Here is a 16140-nt window from a genome sequence, read left to right as displayed (position 1 = left end):
AAAATGCAAAACATGCGGTATGGTATTATCTACCTGTGTAATGTCGCATACTGTTTTAATATGTTGAAGTAATCTTGTAAAAACATTAAACCAAATGGTTTAATCTTGACATTTACAAGTCTTTCTCTTTGAGGCTTCTGATAAATGTACATATTAACTGAGGTTATTGTTGGAATTAGTACTGATTTTTCTTTAATCTTGTTCAGAGTACTGTGGAACCTTTTGCTACCCCAACGTTGCACACTCGCCATACCTTCGGACTGTTGGGGATAAACTACTTCCTGGCATTGATGTGTTGTGGACTGGTGAGCTCAATACTCTAATAGTTTGTCTGTGCATTTTGGCCTGGCAAGCCAAACTGTTGTTGTAACTATGCTTACTTGATAATTGCATCTGCTATAGAGCAGTGCGGGTAACCTTTGCAAATATTGGCATATGTTCACAGACTTCTGAAATATTGAGTCAGCAATCCAAAGGAAAACTTACGCTATCAGCACAGCCCATTGTAATTATTGTTTTTAAAAAAAGACATCCTGCTTGTGATTTATTGCAGCTATGTGAACAAAAATCCACATTTGTGGACTTCAGTTGGAGAACAGCTTTGGCTTGGCACTGAATTTATGGCCAGGTCCACTCTTAATGACATCTGTCTAGACCTTCCGAATTGCAATAACACCACTACTAAGTCCAAAATCTTTGTTGGATGGTGAAGCTCTCCTGCCCCCTCCCCAAGTTAAGTGATAAGAACGTGCAGCTGAGTATATTGGAGCAGAGAAAGTTAAGGGAGAAATCTAGTAGAAGCCATAAGTGGGTTGAGTATGACCTTGTAACTAAGGGAAGATTTGCATGCAGTGAATCAGCACAAGTGAGTTTAAACCAAAGCTTAGTAGAAATATAGAATCTTTCCAGATAAAGGGTTGTTGAAGTAATGGAATACATGACAAGTGGCGTGGGACTGTTGAGCCGAAAGGTATGTTTAACTATCAAAGCTGAGCCAGAGTTGATCAGCAAGTTTTAAAAGGAGTGAAGTATAGGTTTTAAGGATCCTATTAAAGGATATGGGACAAAAGTGGGGAAATAACATTAGACTGGATTGTAGTGGGAAGAAAATTAAAACATCCACTATGGACTTTGTGGGTTCCTATGGTGGAATGCCTAATAAGTTTAATGTAATTGTCTATAACTAAAAAAATTTGCTGGAATTTTCTTTATTATGGGAAACCATGGTACTTGCCAAAATGGTGATCTAAACCATGTTTATTGAGAGAACGTGATCATTTGTCTATGGGGAAGTTGTTCATTCATTTCAAGCAATACTTTTCTGGTTGGGGTACATAGGATAATCAAGAGTGGGCCTCTGGCCTAGCTTCCTTAGCCTGGAACAATGAAGTTGGTTTTAGTTGCCCCACTACTGCTTCAGTTGAGATCAGCTAACTAAGTTAGAATCAAACCTGGGCTTTTCTAGTCTATTTTAATACTGTGCCATGATATTTGTTAACCGTTGCGATATTGTCATAATGGGATGAATTTAAATTTTCCTCGTTTTAGAACCTGTAAATTGTGCAAAATTTACTGTTTGTGGGGAAACTAAAGTTTTCTTGATATTCAGGTCCAAAAGTAGTCTCAAAAGATATCTCTGTGGAATCCATCGAAGAAGTCACCAAAATACTGAAGCGGGCTCCCCTCATCTGGGACAACCTGCATGCTAATGATTATGATCAGAAGCGCCTTTTCCTTGGACCATACAAAGGGCGGTCAACTGAACTCATTCCACGGCTGGAAGGAGTACTGACGAACCCCAACTGTGAATTTGAAGGGAACTTTGTCGCCATTCACACCCTGGCTACGTGGTACAAATCCAACATGAATGGTGTGAGAAAGGATGTTGTGATGAGTAAGTACATTGTATGAAACTCTGCTTCTGCTTTGTATTGTCTGAGGGAAGATGCACTACTGTAGTTTTGCATGTTTTTAAAAAGGCGTTCATGGGGTTTGTGCATCACTGGCAAGACCAGCATTTATTGCCCACCCCAATTGCCCTCAAAGGTGGTAATGAGTTGCTGTCTTTACCCATTACATTTTTTAATCATAGAGGTCTACAGCACAGAAAAGGACCCTTCGGCCCATTGAATCTGCCCGTCAAACAAGTACCTACTTATTCTAATCCCATTTTCCAGCACTTGGCCCATAGCCCTGTATGCTATGGCGTTTCAAGTGCTCCTCTAAATACTACTTAAATGTTGAGGGTTCCTACCTCTACCACCCCCTCAGGCTGTGTGTTCCAGATTCCAACCACCCTCTGGGTGAAAAATCTTTTCTCAAATCCCCTCTAAACCTCCTGCCCTTTACCTTAAATCAATGCCCCCTGATTGTTGACACCTCTGCTAAGGGGAAAAGTTTCTTCCTATCTACCATATCTATGCCCCTCATAATTTTGTGTACCTCTATCAGACCTCCCCTCAACCTTCTCTGCTCTAAGGAAAACAACCCTCTCTCTTCATAGTTGAAACGCTCCAGCCCAGGCAACATCCTGGTGAATCTCCTTTGCAACCCCTCCAGTGCAATCACATCCTTCCTATTGTGTGGCGACCAGAACTGCACACAGTACTCCAGCTGTGCCCTAACTAGCATTTTATACAGCTCCAACATTACTTCCCTGCTCTTATATTCTATGCCTTGGCTAATAAAGGCAAGTATCCCATATGCTGCTTTAACCACTTTATCTACCTGTGCTGCTACCTTCAGGGATCTATGGACATGTGCACCAAGGTTCCTCTGAACTTCCTAGGGTCCGACCATACATTGTGTTTTCCCTTGCCGTGTTCGTCCTCCCAAAATGCATCACCTCTCATTCTCAGGATTAAATTACATTTGCCACTGCTCTGCCCATCTTACCAGCCCATCTGTAATGTCCTGTAATCTAAGGCTTTCCTCCTCACTATTTACAGCACCACTAATTTTTATGTCTTCTGCAAACTTAGTGATCATACCTCCCATATTCACGTCTAAATCATTAATGTACACTACAAACAGCAAGGATCCCAGCACCAATCCCTGCGGTACACCACTCGTCACAGACTTCCAATCGCAAAAAGAACCTTCGACCATCATCCTCTGCCTCCTGACACCGGTTTGCCAAATTGCCCTGGATCCCATGGGCTCTTAACACCTTGACCATTCTCCCATGCGGGACCTTGTCAAAAGCCTTGCTGAGGTCCATGTAGACTACATCAACTGCACTACCCTCCTCTACATAACTAGTCACCACCTCGAAAAATTCATATGAATTTGTTAGACATGATCTCCCCCTGACAAAGCCATGCCGACTATCCCTGATTAACCCTGTCCCTCAGAATTTTTTCCAGTAGTTTCCCTATCACTGATGTTAGACTCTCTGGCCTATAATTACGTGGTTTATCCCTACTACCCTTCTTGAATAATGGTACCACATTCGCTGTCCTCTGGCCCTCTGGCACCTCTCCTGTGGCCAGAGAGTATTTGCAAATTAGTGTCAGAGCCCCTGCAATCTCCTCTCTTGCCTTCCATAGCACCTGGGATACATCTCATCTGTTTTTTGTGTAATCCTAAGCAAGTAATAGTGGCAGGTTTTCAACATGAGGGCATCACAGCTAAACCCAGTCCTGCACCAACACACACTTTCCAAGAGAGTGAACAGGAATGGAAACTTGGTCAGATTTGTGGACATCTTTTGCCATTTCTCCAAGGTACAGACTGTTGAAAATGGGTGGATAGGTGTAATAATTGAGATCCTTTAACTCCAGCCAGATCGGAAATGGAAGCTGGGATCTTGCTGCTCTGTGCGTCTCAGTGCCATGTTGAGCATTGCGTTCCACCAATATAAAAAGTGGCTACTGTATCAAGTGCGATATAAATGAACTGTTTGGCTAGATATCAGTGATTCCAATAGTTCTGCCATTTCCTGGTAAAGCATTCTTGGTTATCTGTACTTAATTTGCCGTGCTGATGTTTGGGAAAGAGGGTCATTGTCCCATTTTGTGTTTGTGTTCTCTCCTGTGGCTGGAGTTGGTCGCTGTCACATCTGTTTCATGCGCATTCTGATTCCTTTTTGTTTTGATTTTTGATGTTATTTTTGGCTGTATAATGCAGCATACCACTTTTTTCCCCCTTCAGCTGACACAGAGGAGAGCACTGTATCTATCCAGATCAAACTTGAAAATGAAGGTAGTGATGAGGAGATAGAAATGGATATCTTGTACAGCCCTCAAATGGCTTTGAAGATGGCTATAACAGAATGGCTGCAAGAATTTGGAGTGCCACACCAGTACAACTGTAAGTGTGCTGTGTTTGTGTATTTTCTCACCCTTCCTTGAGTTTTACTACAGTTGATCTAAGATTTGCACCACTCGTATCAAGGAGAAAAATGATGGGAGACGGTGGCGTAGTGATAATGTCACTGGACTAGTAATCCAGAGGCCCAGGCCACTGCTGTAGGGACATGGGTTCAAATCCCTCCACAGCAGCTGGTGGAATTTGAATTCCGTTAATAAAATCTGGAGTATAAAGCTGGTCTCAGTAATAATGGCCATGCAGCTATCATCGATTGTTGTTTTAAAAAAAAACTTATCTGGTTCACTGAAAAATATGACATCCTCCCAAATGTCTAACAGTACCTCCCTCTTTTTCTGCTTGCTCGAGCGCAAGGAAAAATTGTTCCTCCCCTACCCTGCCCCTTCGAAAGGTTTTGCTGTTCAGCTTGACTGGACTGCTGAATCAAATCTACATCTCACTACGCTGCATGTTAGCACTACTGGACCGATTTTTTTGGTTTCTAGTTGGAGTGTATTGTTTTGAATGCAAGGAGGGACCTACATCCGAATTGAGCACAGTAAGGGAGAGTTAATAAGAGCAAGTATGAATACACTGACACAGTGATGTTCTTTGAAATGGGAACATAGTAAAGGTTGCAGTGATATTTGAAAGCTGAACGCGTGGATTAGATTAGGAGATATTCATAGGGAAATAGATTATTTTTTGTTAATTACAGTGTTGTTTGATGCCTAGTGATTAAAGGTACATGTGACTGTAGAATGAAGCCTAGCAAGTCTTGAGCTTAATATTTGCCCTGACAGAGATCATGTGTCTTGACACTGGTCAGGATTTAAGTCCCAGTCCGTGTGAGTTGGTGCTGAACAGAGCTGCAGCTTTATCCACCAGATCACTGGCCGAGCTGCTTGCTGAACTTAACTTTTGCCATTAATAGTTGATGTGTTCTAGTTTACTGTATTTTTTTTTAAAAGCACGTTTTTTTGTTCCTAGATCGAACAGTCCCTCACAGCGGCGCAAAGACAAATGCAATTGGTGTAGAAGCGCTAGACACGCCCTGTCTGAACTCATCCACAACAGTGACTACAGTCTACCAACAGCCGATCATGAGTCAGGGAAGCCCACTGAGTGGCGAGCAAACCCCACTGGCTAAGGAAGAGGAGGAGAAGAAACAGCAGTCTGATGAAGAACCAATGGAGATGGTGGTAGAGAAACCTGACGAGCAAGAAGCCAAAAATGTTAATCAGATCCTTACAGATATTGTCAAGGCCAAAATGTCTGAGGATCTCAAACCCATGGAGATGGACAAAGACAGTATTGCTGAATCCAAGTCTCCTGAGATCTTCATGCAGGAAGACTCTGGAAGTGACATTGCACCCATGCAGACAGATGAACAGATGAACAAGGAGCAGTATGTCCCCGGCCCCAATGAGAAGCCATTGTACACTGCTGAAGCTGTGACCCTCGAAGACCTAAACCTCTTGGCAGAAATGTTCTATTTGCCTTATGAGCATGGACCCAAAGCTGTTCAGATGCTGAGGGAATTTCAGTGGCTTCGGGCTAACAGTAGTGTCGTTAGTGTGAACTGTAAAGGAAAAGATGCTGAAAAGGTGAGTGTGCTTGTGTACACTCATGAATGAGGTTGCAAATAGATTGATTTCAGAATGTCGTAGAACTGGAAAGAGCTAGATGGTGCAGTCAAAAACACTGGCCTTTCACCTCTGGAACCTGACTTTGAATTCAACCCAGGTGCATGCCCAGAGAGTCTCCTCTTTTGACTTCTTAATCTGGGCAGCCCAAAGCCAGCTCCATGCAGGCACCAGCCCTCTTAGACAAATGGAATGGTTGTGGTAGTTCTTGATCGCGGGAGTTGCTAGGTAGCTGGTTGAGAAGTGAAAAAAGATGTAGCTGTATGACCACTACTTGGATTAGGGCTGAGGCATATTGGGAGAAAAGCGAGGAAGTAATACCTGGACTGAGTGTTTGATGTTAACTCTGGACGATTGAAATGTTTTGTTTCATTGCCCAGCGCTGGCCGTCAATAAAACAAAGTTTAATTGTTGAAAAAGTAACGCTGCATTTGGAAGCTCATAGTTTGACTTTATACAGGGGGTTAAAATGGATTTTTTTTTGCAGGCAGGAATGTTGATGAAGATGTCTATTCTATGAATAAAATGCAACCTCTGCACCTTGTCAGCATTCTGTGCTTATAGAGCATGTATAACAATAGTTAAGAGTAGAGCTCCCTCAACACTGTTCCCTCCGTGATACCCTGGTCCACTCTTCCATCACCCCCAACTCCTCCTCATCTTCTCATGAAATTGCAGAAGGCAACAGCGCCTGCCCTTTTTACCTTCTCTCTCTCTCTCTCTCTCTCTCTCTCTCTCTCTCTCTTCCCCCCCTGCTCTCACCGTCCAAGGCCCAAAACACTCCTTTCAGGTGAAGTGGTGCTTCGCTTGCACCTCCTTCAATTTGGTCTACTGTATTCACTGCTCCCAATGCGGTCTCCTCTATACTGGGGAGACTAAACGCAGACACCTTCGATCTATCGGCAAGCATGACCCAGACCTTCCGGTCACTTGCCATTTCAACACACCATCCTGCTCTATCGCCCACATCTCCATCCTTGGCCTGCTGCAATATTCCAGTGAAGCTTAACGCAAACTGGAGGAACAGCACCTCATCTTCTGATCAGGCACTTTACAGCCTTCCGGACTTAACATTGAGTCAACAGCTTCAGGCCGTGAGCTCTCTTCTCCATCTTGACTCCTTTTTAACCCAATTTAACTAATTTATTCATTCATTGCATAAAAAGAAATAAAATAAATTTTTATAATTCTTCCCCAACCCCCTGCGCCACTTCCACAGAGCCAACTGTCACTTTTTTCTATGTGGCACTTTCACAGAGCGCTGACCCTTGTTCTGCTATCAACACATTTTACTATCTTACCTTTATGCCACTATCAGCACCTTCTTTAGTCTTTAACTTGCCTTTGTCTTGTGTTCATGGCATCTTTGTCAACCTCTCCTGAGCTCCCACCTATCTCTGACCTTCTATTTTGCTCCACCCCCTCTTAAACAGTATAAAACCCATCGCATTTTTACTTTAGCTCTGAAGAAGAGTTATAAGGACTTGAAACGTTAACTCTGTTTCTCTCTCTGTAGATGCTGCCAGACCCGAGTTTTTCCAACATTTTCTGTTTTTAGTTCGGATTTCCAGCGTCCACAGTATTTTGCTTTTAACTTAATAGATTCAGGATTCTGATTTTTACTGTTTTTAATTTACATGTACACATGTGTCAAGGGGCCCAGTGTCATGCCACACCATTCGTTAACTGATCTCGAGTGCAACCTGATTTTTTGTTGGGAGTATTGTGGATTTGTCAGAAAAATCTTCAGTATAAATGGGTGCATCTGTATGAGCAAGCACTTGTTCACAATGGTACATGTTTGGTTGCCTACAGAAAGCTTGGTATTCACTCAAGGTCAGCTTCTACAGACACTGCTTCCACCTAACTTGCTCTCGGACATACTTTTTTTGTCTATTTTTCTGACTTCTTGCAAGGATTTTTTTGGGCTCAATGCTATCTCTTCCTGTCAACAAACCTGGATGCAGCTCGGAGTCAGGCCTTGGATATGGCAGCATGGGGTAAGGATTAGGCTCTTGTATATTTCTCAAAGCAGTGAATTCTGCCCATTAATACTCCAAAAGCATTAAATTCCTTTCAAAGAATGAGGAAGGCTCTTTCTCCAGAGGAAGATTTGGCATATGTAGGGGAAGGGTGCCTTTGAGCTGGGTGTTGGCTTTTAGAATTGCAGTCTGTGTATAAGCTTGTAAAATTTTGCTTCACTAACTTTTGCATCCAACATATTTTCAGAAGCTATAAATTGATCTGGTTTTTGTGTTTCAGATTGAGAAATGGCATTTCAGAGCTACTAAGTTTGAAGAGATGTGCTGTGGCGTAATGCAGATGTTCACCCGTCTTGCCAACTGTGAAAACCGATCCATTCTATATGATCTGTACCCATATGTCTGGGATATAAAGGGTGTGGTATCTATGGTGAAATCCTTTGTCCAGTGGTTAGGTAGGTAACAGTGCTGAGTGGTCTCATTCCCTCATGCTCTTGGTTTAAGAATCTTCAATTCTGTCAGCCCTTGAAAAATGTATCTCTTAAAACAAGTATCCAGAATCTATATGAATGTGGGATAACATATTGAAATGCTCCTTATTTTTAATTCTGCCACTCCCCCCACCACCCTCAGTTGCAGTTTTATCTAATTATCCCACAATTCTCTTGATTTTGTTTTTTTCCCTTCATTTGTCTGTTCAGTGCAGGATATTGGCAAGCTGATGTTCTGTTTCTAAACTTACATTTGACACCATTGCCAAGGCTAATTTGGCCAAATTGAGGGAGTTGTTTCCAAGGCACTGATATACTTTTTCTGGCCATTTGTGTTTTTCAGAGGCTGATGTAATTGTTCCCTGTTCTAAGCACATAAGTAGATTTTTTTTTTAAAGAAACGCCCCATTGCATTTTATTTTTGTGTTGTCTCTTTTTCTGGGACTGACTGTGGACTGCATCACATTGCTAGAACTTGCTAAATGCAAAATTGAACAATTTTTTGGGGGGTAAAAAGCACAGAACTGAAATGTACCATGATCATGCGGAGCTGTTGGGAGCTGCTTGCTGTGTGTTTTGTAACAACATTACTGTTTTCAACAGAACAGTGGCAGGCCAGCAGTTGCAGCAATCCGAAGGCTTGGAACGCAGCCTCCAGGCCAGCGCGCATGCGAACTTTATAAAAGGCGCAAGGCTATTCTGGTGTCTGCTGGTTCAGCCAGAGCTTCAAATGTGCGATCAGTTCCAAAAAATAAGATGGGGAGCTTTTCCAGAACTAAAACTGGAGACTCTAATCTGCCTTTACAAAAGCAATTGGAAAACAGTGGGGGAATGAAACAGCAGCAATGTTGACATTTATTACACATATATTGACTGGGATGGGGAAGTGCAGGCTGAGTAAGGCACCAGCATGGCCTGGGTTACAACAAGTAACCAAATTTTATTCACAGGTTTCTACGCAGATGGCAGGGAATATGGCGTGGATGCAGACTTTTAAAACTGATGCAGCAGGCAGCTCAACTAGCACTGTGATCATGGCTCGGGTTCAGATCATGAGTCAGCTTTGGAATGCTCGGGGTTAGCGATTCTTTTTGTTTAAGACGAAAGCATTGAGTACACACTATGAAAAGGGTGGTTACCATTGAGTAGTATGGAACGAATGAGAAGAGGGCTCCTGTCTACTAAAACTGTTGCTTAGGATTTGATACTTAAGTTTAGCAATTTGATTAGCAGTGAGATCCAGACGCACTCCAGGATTTTATTTAATAAATTAATCTCAAGCAAAATTAGTAATGCTGAAAGATTCTTCCCGTGGAAAGCACTTGATCTATATATCTGAGAACTCGGAGAGGTAAAAGTTTCAACAAAACATAAGTGCTTCTAGAAAATATATTAAGTTCTTCAGTGTGAACTGTGATCTATAGCTCCTGTAATCGACAAATGTGCATACAGCAGTTCATTGCTAGGTAGCAAACACTAGATTCCATTTATTCCACTACTGGACATGCGTAGCTTTGGCAGGGGCACAATCAGGTTACACAATGGGACATTGGTTCTATTGAAGTATTCGGCCAGTGCCGTTGTTGGAGAGAGAGTCCTAGTGCATATGGTGGTGCAGTTCACATTCTGCCATAACCTGAGTGTGATACTGTGATGTGACGGGTTACTAATGACCTCTTCTATTGTCTTGTCTTCTTCCCTCATTGTGTACAGATGGAAGAATCCTCAGCACAAGTTACTACAGCTGTGGGATCGACAACGCCAGATGTACGAAGCGTGGCGCGATTATTCATTAAGATTAGAATGATAGTCAGTGAAGCCTCTTAAAAGGAAATGTATTGAGAAAAGTTTTGAAGTCACATTTGCGCAGCTAATATTATAAGAAATGCTTTAACAATTTCTTTTATTTGTAGAGCGCTTATGTTAACCTAGATAGCCTTTGAAATCAAGGCTAGCTGTGCTACTGTCCAAATGTACCCGTTACGAGCTTTTTGAAATTTAATTACTACATAATTTTGTGGTCTGTTAATAATGCATGAGAAACAATTTCTGAAGCTGCTGATATTTTTAGAAATGGGTTGTGTCTCGTAAGATGACTTGTATATGAACAGAAACCAGTTGCAGCTTAAAACTAGAGTTTTACAAGCTTTCCACTGGACCCAAAAAATTATTGAAGTTTCCGTAAAGTATTTGCCTACCATTCTTCACGTACTTCATTTTCGTAAAGTTTGCATCATCCATCTCAACACAGCCTGTAACTTGGGTACTGCTCAGGACTGTATCTCACTAGTGAATTGAGAGGGAACGCTTCCTTATTCTTAGCCAGGTTTCAGACTCGTTTTGCATTGATATATTGATTTAAAACGAGCGAGGCCCAGAAATTGAAGCTTTTCCTCTTGCATTGCTGCGCTGATCCTGTCAGATGACTGAAATGGTATGGTACTGTACAGCCGTGATCATCTCTGTTCACATATTTGGGATGCTGAGGGAAAGAAAGTGAAAGTAAAGTGAGTTGATCCAGTAAGTCCTGCAATAAAAACTATGGAAGAGTTCTGACTGTGTAGTTGTTGGAAAGAAGAGTTTGATATATCTTGCAGTGATAAGTTGAGAGCCAGAGTTCTTGAAAACCATGCAGAGATGATTTGTCTTTGTATGTGTGAGAGCTCAAGGATCTGTACTGCAGGAACTGAACCTCTGTCGTTTTGTTCACTTTGAAATGTTTGATTCCTTTGTTCCTTGTGTTGTTTTTCCATCAGCCTTGCCCACAAGCATGTGTCTACGAGGGTTTTGATTCTTTGTCTGCTGTCGACCCACTCTTAAATTGCTGAATTGCTATTTCATGAGGGAAAAGCCTTTGACTGGTTTGGAGTTGTACTGAGAATTTCTTGACAGTCCAATCTGACTCTCAATCCAATCCATTAAAGTGAAAGAAACCAATTCCGAAATGTCTGCTCAAATCTAGTTCTTTTCCTCCCCTATCCCAGTCCCCCCTCACCTCTCAACACTTGTCCTATAGTTGAATCTCTACTGGCCTGTTAATCAACACCATCATAACATAACTGGGAGTAGAAGTAGACCTTGCAGCCCCTCAAGGCTGTCCTGCTGTTCAATAAGTTTGTGACTGACCTTTTCCCATCATCTCCACTTTCCTGCCCTTTTCCCATATTGTTTGGCTCCTTTAGTATCCAGAGAGTTTTTGAACCGACACCGTGAAAATTTGGTGATACACCTGAGTTTGGATCCTTTGAATTTGCCCATCTACATGATTTGAAGCACAGCCCTCATAGGAGACAACTTCAAATTTTCATGCAGTTTGATTTAATGTAAGTGGGTACTTTGATAAATTACCCAGGAAATTAATTTCGTAATAGACATCCAAAAACAATTTGTTTGGTCTTTGTGTTTATCTATATGAAACTTCTGTGGTTTAGGCAGTCTGACCAAAATGGTAGATGGACATGGACTCCGTGTCGTTCACCAAGACCCCTTGTCGTAGGATAATGTTAGAGGAGTCGTATGTAAATACGGAGGGATAACAATGCACAATTCTAAGGATTTGTAACAAAAAAAAGTCCCTTTTTCATATGAAATGCCTGTTGCTTCTGTCATAACTTTCTAAATGGTTATTTTATTGTCTTGCAAGCATGAATTAATTTTTTTCTTCCCATTTGCTTTCAAATGTCTGCTTCAGAGTTTGAACAGAGTATATAAACTTGGCAACCTAGTAGAAGTTTCAAGGTTCATCTTTTCGACACAACTTAACTCTGACCAGTTTGGCCTTTTGCCTGTTCATGAAGTGACTTGGCAAACGTACTTGTCAATATAAGCTGGGACCCTAACCTTTTTGCTAGATCAATGATGCCCTGATGATTTGGCTGATAACTTCGAAGTGCCAAAAGTTTCCTTTCTCCATTCGAAGGAAGATTTTTAGTTCTGTGTCACTTAATAGCTATTGATACTATTCTGAACTTGAAGCTGGACCAGAATGTTAAACAGAAGAAACAAACCTTTGTGCTACAATTGAAGATTAACTGTAGCCAACTCCCTTCAGACTGCACTACTTTCCATCACACCTGTTCTGTTTGAAAAAAAATCACTTCCTTCTCTCTGGTCAAGTACCATAGCAATAGGCTGTTAGGGGTTTCTTTATGTATACAGCTTTGATTCTTTAGTTGCCACAGCCCGCAGTAATCCTTGTTGATTAACTAGATATGTTATGTGGGAGGCCTGGCGGTGGCAGCAACAACAACTGTGCAGCTGTCTATGTGACAATTTCAGCAAGCTATATATTTCTTCTCCTTTTCATGGTTAGAATGAAGATAATCTTGCTGATGGCTCATAACTATAGGACAACGACTGAAGTTTGGTCCAGGACTAACCACAATTTTGTGTTCTGGCCCCAGAGGAAGCCTGCATCTTGGCCCAGCCTCTTGTGCTACTTCTTTCTTCATGGTGTGCTTGTTAGAGAATCCTTGTCTCAGAATAATTTGTCTGATCAGATTTCAACAATCATATCTGCATCATGGTTTTACCCTTCATTCTTCTAGTTGCACATTCTAAACTTATGCATTCAATACCTAGTTAAGAAAACACATCTATGCCATCATTGTTCTGCTAACCATTGGTTGGGCCTGATTGCCAGCTATGGCTCAACAGGTAGTTATTTTTATTTGTTCTGGGGATATGAGTGTCACTAGCCAGGCCAGTATTTATTCCCTATCTCTAATTTCCCTTGAGAAGTTGGTGGTGAGTAGCCGTCTTGAAACACTGCAGTCCATGTGGTGTAGGTACACCCACACTGCTGTTAGGAAGGGAATTCCAAGATTTTGATCCAGTGACAGTGAAGGAAAGGCGATGTAGTTCCAAGTCAGGATGGCGTATGAGACTTGGAAGGGATCTTGCAGGTGGTGGTGTTCCTGTGTGCCTGCTTCCTAGTCTTTCTAGGTGATAGAGATCGAGGATTTGGAAGGTGCTGTCAAAGGAGCTTTGACAAGTTGTTACAATGCATCTTGTAGATGGTAAGTATTGTGTTCAGTGCGATGATTGTGGATGGGGTGTCAATCAAGCAGGCTGCTTTGCTTTGGAGCTGCACTCGCTCAGGCAAGTGGGGAGCATTTGATCACATTCTTGTTTTGCGTATCTTGTAAGTGCAGAATATCCAGCCTCTTTGTAGCCAAAGTGTTTTTTATGGCTGGTCCAGTTAAGTTTCCGGTCAAGGTAACTTCCACGCAGTTGATGGTGGGGATTCAGTGATGGTAATGCCATCGAACGTCAAGCAGAGATTTTTGGAGATGGCCATTGCCTGGTACTTGTGGCATGAATGCTACTTGCCACTTATCAAATCTGATTGTTGTCCAAGTCTTGCTGCATGTGGGCATGAGCTTCTTCATCTGAGGAGTTGCGAATGGCGTAATCATCAGCAAACATCTCCACATCTGATGAAGGGAAGGTCAATGATGAAGCAGTTAGGTTGGGCCTAGGACGCTACTCTGAGGGAACAGCTACAGCAAAATCCTGGGACTGAGATGATTGGTCAACAACAGCCACAAACATCCTCCTTTGTGCTTGATATGACTACATACTCAGACTGCCAACACCCCTGCAACCCCCCCCCCCCCCGCCACCCCCACCCGATTCCCATTACATCAATTTTCTTAGGACATTAATGAGCAGGTTGTTGCTTAGTAAGTTCTGCTTTATTGTATTGTCAACATCACTTTATTTAGTGTAGGCTGATGGGGAGGGAGTTGATTACATTGGATTTGTCTTGCTTTTTGTGGACAGGACATTTTTCTACATTGTCATTTAGATGCCAGTGTTGTAGCTTTACTGGAACAACTTGATTAAGGATGCAACTAGTTCTGGAGTTTAAATCTTCAATACTATAGCCAGGGCCCATAGCCTTTGCTCCAGAGTCCAGTTTCTTAATGACACGTGGAGTGGATCACATTGGCTGAAGACTGGCATCTGTGATGTTGGAGGCCTCAGGAAGAGGCTAAGATGGATCATCCACTCGGCACCTCTGGTTAAAGATGGTTGCAAATGTTTCAGCTTTGTCTTTTGTACTAATGTGTTGGGCTCCAGTTCAGGATGAGAATGTTTCTGGAGTTGCTGCCTCCTTCACTTCTTTAAGTTAGAAAATTACAGATTCATTTTCTACTTCAAAGATTTAAACACAAATGTTGAGGCTGACACTCCATTGCAATACTAAAAGTGCTGCACTGTCGGAGATGCCATCTTTTGAATGAGATGTTAAATTGAGAGTGCATCTGCATCCTCAGGTGGATGTAAACTATTCCATGACACTATTTTGAAAAAGAGCAGGGAACTTCTCCTTGGTGCCCTGGCTAATGTTCACCTCTATATCAACATTGCTAAAATTAATCTGGATTATTAGCACATTGTTATTTGTGGGAAACTGCTGTGCGCAAATTGGGTGTTATATTCCCCACATTAAAAAGTGACTGCACTTTTTAGAAGCACTTCATTAGCTGTAAATTGTTTGGGACATCCAGGTTGTGAAAGTTACTATATAAATACAAATTGTTTTACAACCTGAAGTTGTGATAACTGAAGATTGCCCCAAAATTGCTAGACTTATTTTCAACTTCTGCATAACTTGGAACCGTTTGATTTCTATGAGAAATTACCAAAGGTTAATTCGAAGCCAATCTACTCGAATGTAGAATTGTTCACAGTATGCTTAATGATCTGAGATGTCCTGCTTTCAACAGGCATCAGTTCATTGAAGCATACTTGTGTTCTATGCTGCAGTACTCAGAAAAGACATCTCTTTTAATGGGACAAATACTGAGCAGGAGCACAATTCGGGCATTCACATTTGCATATGAATATTTGACTTTGATTATGTACAGATCCAGAAAAGTGCAATTAACTAGTTTCAAGCAAGGTGAAAAATTATAACAGCCACATATCATCTCAGTTTCCTTTAAGAGTTACTAATAAAAATAGCGTCAGAAATAACCTGAAAACTGGTTAGAACAGAAAGTGAAGATCATTTGACATAAGCGTAGGCAGGTGTGGTATAATATTCCAATGGAACAATGTTTCTCTGCTATTAGAACCATGGGCTGATGCCTGACTATGCGAAAGTCTAGATCTTGTGTTTCTCTTGATTACCTTTTGAGATTGGAAGAATTTATGTGGACTTCTTGAAAGATAGAAAAGGTAGCTTAAAGTATGCGGTGGAGCATATTGTACATGTTTTGTGGAAGAAACCAGCTGGTCAAGAGAAGTGCTATGTAAATGCAAGACTTCCTTTTCTCATAGCCCTCTGGTTGCCTAGAACAGGAGTGAACTTAAGGTAGCATTGCCGATCTGTTGTGTAGAGGAAACATTACCCAGTGTTGACTCTATTTTAATGTGCTGACATTGAATATTTGCTTTACAGAATGGAGTTTTTCACCTATTGAAAATCTTCCAGTATACAGAGGTTCAGGGCAGGAGATGCTGTCGGTCACTGTGAATGAGTTTTCAATGTGACGACGATTTTGCTGATTAGGTCATTTGAAAATAAGTTGGTTTGGTCGATTCACAGAACGAAGCTCGTACTATTTTTGGCCTATAACCTGTGCAGGTCAAGGAAGTGTTTGTTTAAAACAAACATATCCTTATACCAAATGTCATCTGACAAGAGGAGCACCTGAATGTGACTTCAGTTAAATTAAGATATTTCCAATTTACTTAGGGCTG

The 16140-nt window shown here is 41.7% G+C and overlaps 1 protein-coding gene across 6 annotated transcripts in view; it reads left to right on the top strand.

The window, feature by feature from the left end:
• Nucleotides 1-16140, top strand: part of oga (O-GlcNAcase) — a 49174-nt gene that overhangs the window by 16117 nt on the left and 16917 nt on the right. For 4 of the 6 annotated variants that reach the window (XR_013579766.1, XR_013579767.1, XM_078565020.1 and 1 more), the window contains exons 6-11: nt 207-305; nt 1610-1894; nt 4153-4311; nt 5299-5915; nt 8217-8391; nt 10141-10194. Coding sequence is in view for 3 of the 6 variants with exons in the window: in XM_078565020.1 (XP_078421146.1) it covers nt 207-305; nt 1610-1894; nt 4153-4311; nt 5299-5915; nt 8217-8391; nt 10141-10194 (1389 nt within the window). In the remaining 3 variants the exon portion in view is untranslated. The remainder of the gene's footprint in view (nt 1-206; nt 306-1609; nt 1895-4152; nt 4312-5298; nt 5916-8216; nt 8392-10140; nt 10195-16140) is intronic. The other 2 variants (XR_013579768.1, XM_078565021.1) reach the window with 1 other exon arrangement.

This window comes from Cetorhinus maximus, chromosome 20, assembly GCF_964194155.1.
Source record: "Cetorhinus maximus chromosome 20, sCetMax3.hap1.1, whole genome shotgun sequence".
In the NCBI taxonomy this organism is placed as follows: domain Eukaryota; kingdom Metazoa; phylum Chordata; class Chondrichthyes; order Lamniformes; family Cetorhinidae; genus Cetorhinus; species Cetorhinus maximus.
The sequence above is the reverse complement of the archived record's forward strand: the minus strand, read 5'-3'. Positions and strand labels throughout refer to the sequence as shown.